At 37.2% G+C, this 12,237-nt stretch overlaps 1 protein-coding gene across 3 annotated transcripts in view; it reads left to right on the top strand.

Annotated features, from left to right (window-relative positions):
- The window catches only part of LOC121435121, a 90,078-nt gene that overhangs the window by 60,662 nt on the left and 17,179 nt on the right, over positions 1-12,237 (top strand). For 2 of the 3 annotated variants that reach the window (XM_041634213.1, XM_041634214.1), the window contains 5 exons: positions 752-788; positions 3,025-3,086; positions 7,681-7,714; positions 9,620-9,681; positions 12,039-12,075. In XM_041634213.1, coding sequence (XP_041490147.1) covers positions 752-788; positions 3,025-3,086; positions 7,681-7,714; positions 9,620-9,681; positions 12,039-12,075 — 232 coding nt within the window. Of the gene's footprint in view, positions 1-365; positions 471-751; positions 789-3,024; positions 3,087-7,680; positions 7,715-9,619; positions 9,682-12,038; positions 12,076-12,237 lie in introns of those variants that run through there. The other variant, XM_041634215.1, reaches the window with a different exon arrangement.

Raw genomic sequence — 12,237 nt, 5'->3', positions numbered from 1 at the left:
TCTTTTCTCAACAGGGATGAGGAGAGGAAGCCTGTTGCACACCCTTGAGCTGTTACGTAAAAGTCTTTGCCCCTCTTCTCTTTCTTTCTGTTAGGTTATACCCTGATACAAAAGACAGAAGCCATACATCTAGTCCCAGTGGTAGCAATTTGCACCATAAAATGAACAATTTTAACTAAAAAGCTGAGCAAGATTCTTTGTTTCCCTGAAGAACAAGAATGTGTATAGGCTCATGGATTTTTTTTCCATTTTGAATCTATTGTTTTGTTTGTGAGACACAGTCTCATTTTTACATAGTTCTGGATGTCTTGGGAATCACAGGGATCGACCTCTCTTTGCCACCCATGTGCTGGGATTAAAGTTGTGTGCCACCATCTAGACTCTAGAATTTTTCTCAAGTGTCATTATCCCAAAATCAAACAAGAACCACAGAAGCTATTTTGTGACACAGTCAATTGATGCTTATACTGGTAAGGATGCTGTTCTCCATCTGTCTGAGAGAGATCATTTAGGATCATCTCAATTGTTTATGGGTGGGTGTTTACCTTTAAGTATTATGCTTGTTAAATTTAAGTCTTCTTTGATTTGAAATATAAAGAAAATGAATGAATTCCACCTGAAGACATTTCTTACAAGGAAGTACTTATTCTAGAATAATCTAGATTCATCTAAAAAATTATACTATGTGTCTAATAATTTTATATGTTATATTTTTCTAGCATTGTAATGAATTAATTTTGATTTTTTTCAGAAGAAAATTTCAGCACTGACATAATGCCTTCTTGCAGGTAAGGTCTAATGATATATAAAGACTAAGGAAATTCAAAGATAACAAGCTAACTATTGGTTGTATTCTCAGATAGATGCCGATTTATACACTTTGTCTTGTGTTGTCTTACAATCCCCACAGTATTATCTGTATTTTTAGACTGAAAATTTATTGTTTTTAGATCATGGGCATGAAGTTTATACTCAACCATCATTTCCCCTGTACCAATTCTGTGTTTTGGAAAATGAGCTTCCTAATGTTTACCACACACACTATGTCCATCTGACACTCCTTGCCTTTCAAAAATTGCTGAAATCAGCTAGTGAACTAGATCTTCATCGCATTTGTCTTTCTGATAGCTGACAGAATTTGGGATCATTCTGCATTATCACAGAGTGTTACAAGAAATCAACATCCCCATTGTCTCAGTGTGTGGGTGCACCCCTTGCGGTCCTTAGTTCCTTGCTCATGCTCTCTCTCCTTCTGCTCCTGATTTGGACCTTGAGATTTCTGTTCGGTGCTCCAGTGTGGGTCTCTCTCTCTGTCTCCTTTCATCACCTGATGAAGGTTAATATTCAGGAGGATGCCTATATGTTTTTATTTGAGTTCACCTTCTTATTTAGCTTCTCTAGGATCACAAATTATAGGCTCAATGTCCTTTATTTATGGCTAGAATGTTCTATTGGGAACTCACCAAGGCCAGCTGGCCTGGGTCTGAAAAAGCATGGGATAAAACTGGACTCGCTGAATATAGCGGACAATGAGGACTCAAGAACAGTGGCAATGGGTTTTTGATCCTACTGCACGTTCTGTCTTTGTGGGAGCCTAGGCAGTTTGGATGCTCACCTTACTAAACCTGGATGGAGATGGGTGGTCCTTGGACTTCCCACAGGGCAGGGAACCCTAATTGCTCTTTGGGCTGAAAAGGGAGGGGAACTTGAATGGGGGAGGGGGAGGGAAATGGGAGGCAGTGGCGGGGAGGAGGCAGAAATAAATAAATGAATTAAAAAAGAAATCAACAAATTGTTTGCCCCCTTTGACACCATCTCCACATGCAGAGGCCCTTTTGTTCTGTGTAGGACCCTTTCATAGTTGGTAGAAGATCCCATGCCTTCCTCCTACCACAGTGCTCCATCCATCACTTGTCCATTCCTGTGAGCTGTTTTCTACAGTAATGAAGTCTCTGGATCTCAGTAGATTATCTGGATGTAGAGAGCCAAACTGTGGCATGGTTACTCTTTATGTGTCTATAACAGGGGCTTTGTCTTCCCCATCAGTAGGACATGAACATAGAGTAGAAGGCCCCTTCTGTCAGTGATCTGCTATCTCAGACAGATTTGGCAAAAAATTAAAGGTGGTATATCAAGCTAGTTCTGTGCTCATCTTAATTGATTACTTCCATAATAGAGGACAATTGTGTTATCATTTGTGGGAACATGTATCATAAAACATTTGATACACATTAGTAAATTGCTTATTACTAATGATTTATTAATAAATTACTCCAAGTTAAAAGGTCCAAAATGCATCACAGTTAATGTCCAAAGTGCAGATTCATAATTTACAGTAGCTACAACTGTTCAAAGGCACACCTTGTAAAAACCATGTTCTTTTCTTCTAGGAATTCTAAACTATCTCAAGCTAATAACCTGAAATTATCCACTGAGTTTATATTGTTGTTTGTTCATATTTTTATCTCGTTAAATTAATAGCAATGCTCATTTGGCATAGAAACAGGCCGATTGTGGTTTCAAGATCCACTCATGAATGGACTACTAAGGGGCAGCTTGAGCATATCCTAGGCCATGGTATCTCGTCAGAGTGCTAGCAGAAGCAGGAATCTATTCTATGGTCCACAAACAAACCTTGTGAGAGATAGCATCACGTGCATTGAGAGCCCACAAAGTAACCTGAGAGAGAGGGGTTCTGTGATGCTCTAGGAGCAGATGATGACATGACAAGTGGACTTGGGGTACTAATTACATTGAGCACAAGAGTGACCATTAGTTACTACAGCATTAAAAAAGTGCTGTGGAGAAACTAGTCTCTTTCTTCGTGTGTGTTTCTATGTTTTTAGTGGACTAAATTCTTTTTTTCACATGAGAAAAAGTTTTAAGGAAATTGTCAACAAACCTAATCAACTGATTGAAGGACAATTTAATGGCTGATGGTAAATCTCTAATGTATTATAGGAAAACATTTGGTAAATGTTTTTATACGAATATTAAAATATTACTTTTTAAAATATACCACAGTGCAGTAAGACCAGCAAGACAGCTAAAATCCCTATTGAAGAAGTCTTTCCTGATTAAGAGAGGTAAGAGTGAAGGTGAATACTTGACTGCCCCCTCCCTAATTTCAAGAACAGCTTGGTTTTTTCAAAAATATGAACAGAGGAAATAATATAGCAATGTAATTCTTTCTTCTTTTGATTTGCCTTCAAATGTCCTTTGGATTCAAAATTATTTAAGAAGTAGTTTCTGATAAATTGTCAGTCTCAAACTATATCATCTGAAACGTTTGTTCATTTAATGTCAGCCTCTGATGTACACGGTATCTTTGTATAAATAAAAAGATCTCTAACTAGTCCACACTATGTGTCCTCAATGGTCATGTAACAGCAAGTTGTCTTGTTATAAATGAATTTTTTATTAAAACCACATTGTGTTTATGCTACATATTATTATATACATCAGTGTCAATGTCAATAAGATGATCATGTTAAAAAACCAAAAATACAGTATTCAATTACTTTGTTTTTTGAGGACTAAATGCTAATAAATTTTTCTGGATTTTGCTCCTTTATATAATTTCCCAATTTAGACATATTAGACAATTCACACATGGTATTATGTTTATCTTTAATTATCTGTTATTTAATCTGAATAATCTTGACAAAAATCTTGGCCTAAGAAATAATAGACTTGCTCAACATTTTAAAGAAATGAATGGACTTTGAGTCCGGTAGGCAGTTCAGGGGATAGAACACTGCTGTTATAAACATTCTCTGGTAGGACACGCCCTATTGACTGTACCACCAGCATCTTTTTCCTTTGGTTTTATTAGTTAGTTTAAGATATGATGATACTTGGTTTATATGCTGATAGGCATAATTTTCAGAGCAATTTGCCACAATAGGAGGAAGGCTGAGAAAGTGCATCATTCTACAGTCGACAGCACTGATTGGTCCATTGAGTATATGGTATCTATCTAAAAAATTGTTCATTTCTTTTACATTTTCCAATATTGTGTAGTACAGGTTTTGTAGTATGACCTAATGATTCTCTGAATTTCCTCAATGTCTATTGTTAAGTCCTTCTTTTCATTTCTGATTCTGTTAATTTGGGTGATCTCTCTCCATCTTTTGATTAGTTTATATAACGGTTTGTCAATCTTGTTGATTTTTTTTTTCAAAGAAAGAGCTCTTTGTGTCATTGATTCTTTGTATTCTTTTCTGTGTTTCTGTTTTGTTGATTTCAGCCCTCTGTTTGATTATTTCCTGTCTTCTACTACTTCTGGGTGAGTCTGCTTCTTTTTTTCTAGAGCTTTCAGGTGTGCTGTTATGTCGCTAATGTGAACTTTCTCCATTTTCTTCATGTGGGCACTTACTGCTATGAATTTTCCTCTTAGCACTGCTTTCATAGTGTCCCATAGGTTTGGATATGTTGTGCCTTCATTTTTGTTGAATTCAAGTAAGACTTTTCTTTCTTTATTTCTTTTTCAACACAGGGGTGGTTCAGTAGTTGACTGTTCAGTTTCCATGAGTTTGTAGGCTTTCTGGGAGTAGTATTGTTGTTGAGTTCTAACTTTACTCCATGGTGAGCTGATAAGACACAGGGGTTTACTCCAAATTTTTGTAACTGTGTGGGATTGCTTTGTTACTGATTATGTGATCAATTTTAGAGAAGGTTCCACAAGGTTCTAAGAAGAAGTTATATTCTTCTTTTGGGGGGGGGAGGTTCTATAGATATCTGTTAAGTCCATGTGATTCATTACATCTGTTAGTTCTCTTATTTCTCTCTTAAGTTTCTGTCTAGTTGTTCTATCCATTGGAGAGAGAGGAGTGTTGAAATCTCCTATTAGTGTGTGGGGCTTGATGTATGATTTAAGTTTTAGTATTATTTCTTTTAGTATATGGGTACTCTTATATTTGGTGCATAGATATTCAGATTGATACTTCATCTTGATGAATTGTTCCTGTCATGAGTATAAAGTGTCCTTCTCTATCTCTTCTGATTGATTTTAGTTTGAAATCATTTTTGTTATTTATTAGGGTAGCCACACCTGCTTGTTTCTTAGGTCCATTTGATTGGAAGGCCTTTTCCCAACCCCTTTACTCTGAGGTAGAGTCTGTCTTTGATGTTGAAGTGTGTTTCTTGTAAATAGCACAAGACTGCATTCTGTTTTCATATCCATTCTCTTAGCCTGTGTCTAAGAGTAGATTGATTTAAGCGATATTAATGACCAGTGGTTGTTAACTCTGGTTCTCTTTGAGTAGTGGTGTTTGTGTTTTTCCCTTCTTTGGGTTATGCTGGTAGGGGTTTTCCTGATTTCTGTGATATTGTGGGTGTAGTTAGCTTCATTGGGTTGAAGTTTTCCTACTAGTACTTTCTGTAAGACTGAGTTTTTGTATATGTACTGTTTAAATCTGTTTTTGTCATGGAGTATCTTGCTTTCTCCATAGATGGTGAGTGAAAGCTTTGCTGAGTATAGTAGCCTGGGCTTGCATCCATGGTTTCTTAGTGTCTGCAACACATCTATCCAGGACCTTCTGGCTTTCATGGTTTCCATTGAGAAGTCAGGCATAATTCTGATAGGCTTACCTTTATATGTTACTTGACCATTTTCCTTTGCACCTTTTAAATATTCTTTCATTATTCTGTATGTTCTTTGTTTTGATTATTATATGGCTAGGGGATGCTATTCTTTTGATCCAGTCTATTTGGTGTTCTGTAAGCTTCTTGTATCTTCATAGGGATATCCTTCTTTAGGTTGGGAAAGTTTTCTTCTATAATTTTGTTGAATATGCTTTCTGTGCCTTTGAGCTGGAGTTCTTTTCCTTCTTCTACTCCTATTATTCTTAGTTTTGGCCTTTTCATGGTGGCTCAGATTTCCTGAATGTTTTGCGTTAAGAATTTGTTGGATTTAATGTTATCTTTGACGTATGAAAATTTTCTTTATAGTATGTTCAGCACCTGAGATTCTTTCTTCTATCTCTTATATTCCGTTGGTTATACTTGTCTCTGTAGTTCCTGTTCATTTACCCAGATTTTCCATGTCCACAATTCCCTTGGTTTGTGTTTTCTTTATTACATGTATTTCAGTCTTCAAGTCTTCAACTGTTTCTTTCACTTGTTTGATTGTTTTATCATGGATATTTTTGGGTTTCTTTGAAGGATTTATTAATTTCTTCCAACTTTGTTTGTCTTCTCTTAAATTTCGTTAAGAGGGTTTTTCACTTCCTCTTTAAAGGTATTCATCATTTTCATAAAGTTACATTCAAAGTCGTTTTCTTCTACTTCTGGGTTAGAATGGTCAAGTCTTCCTTTTGTGTGTCTACTGGATTCTCGTGTTACCATGCTATTTTTTTGGGATGTTGGAGGAATTCTTGCATAGGCACCTACCCATCTCTTCCTTCAAATGAGGCCAGCAGTGTCTTGGCATCTTGGTCCAATCATTGCTGTGGCTGTCTCTTTGGTCTCCTCAGATTTGCAGCAAGCTGTATTTCAGAATTCAACGGTGCTTGCAGGCACTTGGGGGCCCTCAGTATTGGAACAATCTGTGTTTTAGGGTTCCACGGAGCTTGCAGGTTAACAGGCACCACCTTGGATTTTCATTGTGGTGAAAGGGGGTTGTTGGAGGTCTCCCACCTGCTAGGCCTCATTGGCAACCCATTTGTTGGTGGGACCAACTCTCCGCTTCAGCCATAGGCAATGCTAAGGAAGTTATATTACAGTTTATATACTGTGAATAAAATAAACAAGAATTTGCTTCATTCCTTTTCATAGAGCGGGCTTTTAGCATGTATTGGGAGCTTGAGGCATTGTCTGTGGGAACTCTGATGTTTCTTGTAAGGTACAACTACCATGGAATTGCTGCTTGGTCCCCACGTTTCTTTCATGCTTCTTGCCCTAGAGATACAGTTCAGGGTGCATAACTACTGCAGGGTGCTTTGCAATAGCTCTTACCATGGAGGTGATAGCTACTGATGCTGAATTTCTTTGCACTGCCCATTCGTGAGGGACCAGAAGCTAGAACTGAGAGGCTTCTGCATCTTCCTCAGAAGCACTTGAGGAGAGTACACACCTTGACCCCTCTCTGGAGCTTTGCCAACCTATCAGCTTGAAATTCTTTGCAGGGTCCTTTGTCCTTGGAATGCTTGTGGGGTTTGTTTGTTTGTTTGTTTTTCATTTTTCTATGCTGCAAAGGGCAGTCACCGTAGACTTTGCTTCCTTGTGTCTGGAATTTTCATCTTCAGTGGAATAAGGTCAACTTAAACCTTAGAGAAACTCTTTTCACTTCCATACAAGATGAGTATGCTCACTTACAATTCTCCTACCACCACTAGTCCAGAGACAAAATCAACAGCAGCAACACTGTGCTACTACTGTAACACTTCAGCTTGTGATACTGATTCTGGTTAAGATGTCTTATAGTGCTTAATATCATAGGTGTTTTGTACACCAATTTATTATAAGTAGTAACTTTTGATAAATTTGTCTCATTTGAAACATACAAAGAAGTCTCAATTAATTGTTATCCATATATTTGTTGTCTATAAATCAATATTCACTTTAAATTTTAGCCTCCTTTGGGGACAAAGCAAATGTAGTAAAAAATATTGGCCTTGGCATTTAATGCTCTTATATTTTACAATTGATTATAACATATTTTGTTTTTCTACTTTATAGCTAGTCGAAGACCAAACGATCAGATCTCACTCAGGTAAGAATGTCTGGATTTTAAAATACATTGAGTATGTAGAGAATATAAAGTTCAGAAGCTGTCATCATGTTTTTTTCTGTGTAAGCCAGTTTCAGCTTCTTGATTAGTGCTAATCAAAGCTGAATATTTATCTATGGAGAAGCATATAGTTTTAAATAACTGATTATTCCTCTGATACAGCATGAAATGCTATAGGACTCCCTGTCTGTGGAGGTGATTCAGCGGATAAAGTGCTGGCTGTGTATATGGGAAAATGGGAGATAGATTCCCAGGGTCTGTATGAGGCCTGTTGGTCTTGTGCACTTTTAAAATTCTGGTGAGCTTATGGTTAGATTGCAGGTGGAGACAGAGCATCCCTGACATTTTCTGGATTGCTTGCCTGAGGTTTGCATTCATGAGTGAGAGACCCAGCTAGTAAACTAATGTTTAAGGTTAGGGTCAACTCCCAAGTCTATATTCCAATCACCGCACCTACACACTGGCATGTATGTACCTTAAATCACACATACATAGAAATACACAGTATATACCATATTTTGCACATATATGTAAAAGGATCCATTTTCAAGTCATTAATCTTTTTCACTAATTTGTTTGGCTGAGTTGTCTGTGGGAAGAGTGTGAAAAATATGGCAAGGTTCAAAACTCTCCAAGGCTTTGCTAAAGATCACCTCAGAATGGCCTTATAGACATGCTTCTGTCCTACAGGTTAATAGCTCCCTTAATGAGTTCCCCAACTATGGTGAATCACAAGGTAGATGAAGTTAGAAAAACAAACTGGTTGGTCCAGAGCTTACCAACCAGAAGCCCTGAAATTTGGAGCTCTTAGCTGTAGTTCAGATGGAGTAGAGCTGAGGGTACTGTATTGCTCTGCAGTGCCCTGTAAATACTCAAGACTTGTGCAGGAAGTAATGGCCGTTGAATATAAAGAGGATCATCATAGATCCAGGTGGTTTGGGTGCATGCTTTTAATCCTAGCACTCAGGAAAGTAGAGGCAGGCGGATCTGTGAGTTCAAGGCAAGCCTGGTTTACAAGAAGCAGTTCCAGGACAGGCTTCAAAACTACAGAGAAACTCTGTCTCAATAAACCAAAAAAAAAAAAAAAAAAAAAAGGATTAAAAGGAAGAAAAAAAAAGAATTTCATCATGTACTTGTGCACAGACTTCCAATAAAGCAGCTTCAAATCACCAAAATATGGTGAATTCTGATATTGTTGGCAGCTTGATGTTTAGATGTTTAGATTTTTAGATGTTTGATGTTTAGATCAAGATGTTGCTCCCAAAGCAATTTCTTGGGAGAGAGTGAGTGACTAAATGTAATGCCTAAAGAGTTTCTTGACAGAAAACAGGACAAGGTGCTGTAGGTTTAGGGGAAGAAATGAAATAGGAGCATTAAGTACTTAGAGCACAAAACAATCAGTTACTGCTACCATCAGAACAAAGTATGTGGCAAAACCGCCATTCCCCTGTCTTGTGTGCTTGGATGTGTGTGTGTGCGTGTGTGTGTGTGTGTGTGTGTGTGTGTGCGTGCGTGTGTGTGTTTCAATCAAAAGCTAAATTTTCTGTGTTTTTCTCCATGAGGAAAGGTGGAAAGGAGAGCAGTCATTAATCATCACCAACTGTTGAAGAATGAATTCAGAATTATTTGGCTGGGCTTCTATCCCATGCCTTTAATCCCAGAATGTGGGAGGCAGGAGGCATAGATCTCTTTGATTTCAAGACAAACATGAAACATATAGTGTATTAAAAGTTAGCTGAAATACATAATGAGATCCTGTTTCAAAAAATGTTTTTGTAAATATGTAATGTAAGATGTGTTAGGGACTCAAAAATAAAGAATTGAGAAACATGCTAAGTGTTTTTATATGGATAGTTAAATGATGATCACTTTCAACATATGTCACAGTGAAGGAACAATAACAAGAGAGCCGGAGCAGAGAAAGGAAAAGTGTGTCACCTTCAACGATGGTAAGAATTACTCCATCTGTCCTACCTTCCCTGAAGAAAATAAGGAAGAGTAAAGATTTTAGATCCCAAAAAAGAGTTAAGGATAACAAGTATAAATCAAGCACTTTCAATTGTGAAGTATTTTTGTCAAAACATTGCTTATTTCACCTTAATGCTGATATCTGTACAGCCATTGAATAAATGAGAAAACATCTTTACACAGCACATGTCCTCCATAGTCACATTGCAGCAAATAGGATTGTCAGAAATACAGATTCTCCTTGAGTTTATGACAAATGCCTTGTATTTTGTACTGCATATCGCTAACACATCTCACTGCCACTAAAATGAAATTATGTCACAAAAAACCTTAATCAATTATTTTCATTAACTAATTTCCTACCTTATGATGTAATTAAATCATCTGAGTTCTTAAATGTCTGTGAAAGTTCTCAGTTTGGAAAGTTTTGGCATACTGTATAATTGTTTTCTTTAGAAATCTCCTACTTTAGGGTGGAAGTGTTTCTTTTATAGTGAATGCATTGATTTTAGGGAGACTTACCAATCCTTATATGTTTTCCTTTTCTTTCTTTTCCTTCTTCCTTTTTCTTGGTCCCTGCCTCCCCTTGTTTCCTCCACCCATCCCTAAATCCCTCCCTCCCTCTCTTCTTTCTTTCTTCCTTTCTTTCTTTCTCTTTCTTTTCTCTGAAGTGCTAGAGGTTGAACATAAGGCTTTGGGAGCATTCTAGGCAAGCACCCTACCCATAATCTCTGCCTTCTGTTTTAGTTAAATAGAACATGGTAAGGGTGTATATCATTTCCATGCTGCATAGCATGATTCAAGAATAAAAACTGAAAGAAAAAGCAAAGTGAAGAAAATGACATCATTCTGTATTTCAAAGAATTATCTGCTTCTCCATTGAGTCTGGAGAGACTTTGTGGCAGTGGCAGGAACACCACGTAGTATTTACTCTCAGTAACTGTCATCATCACAGTGTCTTTTATACCTAAGTTGCCAGCGGCAACCACACTAGGTAGTGCATCCAAAACTCTCTTTCCTCAAGAGGTAAGATGAAGAGAGTCAATATTATTGTAATGGACACAGCTTTGTGTCACTGTATTATGAAGTTTGCTGTTCATGGCATTTGTGGTGGTGAGAACTGACTGAGGCCTCCTGCATAATAAGCATAGGCTTTCCTACTGAGCCGCAATCCCAGTCCACTAGTTGGTGGCTCAAATGGCTGTCCTGCGACATGTGGGAATGCTAAAAAGACACACTAAGTTTCCTTGACTTTAAACAACACAAAAAATAAATAAACATTTCATTTCTTTTTTGGTTGGTTAATGTTTATTTTAGTTTTTTAGAGATAAGGTTTTTCTGTGTGTAGATTAGAGCCTGCCCTTTAATGTATTCTCTACGCAAGCTTGCCTTGAACTCCCATAGAGCCTCCTGCCTCTGTTTCCAAGCACTGGGATTAAAGGTGTGAGCCACCACTGCCAGCCTCCAATGTTTCATTTCTAAAAGCAAACTGCAAGTGAACAGTGAAGGATTGAGTGAGTTTATTGTTTACACATGTGAACTTGTACAATGATCCTATGTCAGAAGGAAGCCCATGGAATTTGCTGCTCCAGTCTCACAGCTGCTTCTCTGATGCTCTTGCACTTGAGGTCGAGCTTGGGGTTATTACTCCCAAGGGAGAGATCTTTCCAGTAATTCATTTCAGGGGAGATGATGCCTGCTATCATGAGCATCCTTTAAGCTGCATATAAGTCTGGGAACACAGATGGAACTAAGGATATTCTTTCCCCAAAGGGGATGAGGAGAGGAAGCTTCATGCCTGCCCTCCCTTGAGCTGTTATGTAAAAGTCTTTGTCCCTCTTCTCTTTCTTTCTGCCAGGTTTCATCCTGATACAAAAGACAGAAGCCATACATATAGTCCCAGTGTTAGGAATTTGCCTGACAAAATGAACAATTTTTACTAAAAGGTTCAACAAGGTTCTTCGTTTCCGTGAAGAACAAAAATGTGTATAGGCCTATGGATTTTTTTTTTCCATTTTCAATTTTGTCAGAGTGCTAGCAGAAGACACAGTTTTATTTTTATGTTTGTGAGACACAGTTTTATTGTTATGTAGTTCTGGCTGTCTTGGGAATCACAGGGTGAGTGTTTGTTTTTAGGTATTATGCTTGATAAGTTTAAGTCTTGTTTGATTTGAAATAAACAAAATAGATTAATTCTACATGAAAAAATTTCCTACAAAAGAGTATTTACTCTAGAATAGTCTAGATTAGTCTCAAAAATGGATACTATGTATCTAATCATTTTATATGTTCTATTTCTCTAGCATTGTAACAAATTCATTTTGATTTTTTTTTTTAGAAATACATTACAATACTGATAAGAAGCCTTTTTGCAGGTAAGGTCTAAGAATAAAGTAATCCTAAGGAAATTCCAAGATAACAAGCCAATTATTAGTTGTATTCTCAGATAGATACTGATTTTTACACTCAATTTTTGCTTTGTCTTACAATCCCCATAGTATTATCAATGTATTTTAGCCAGAAATACTGTTGTTTTT

This window comes from Microtus oregoni, unplaced genomic scaffold (genome assembly GCF_018167655.1).
Source record: "Microtus oregoni isolate MIOR12 unplaced genomic scaffold, Mior012 000045F_ref0000178, whole genome shotgun sequence".
NCBI lineage: Eukaryota > Metazoa > Chordata > Mammalia > Rodentia > Cricetidae > Microtus > Microtus oregoni.
This window is presented reverse-complemented; position numbering and strand designations above follow the sequence as displayed.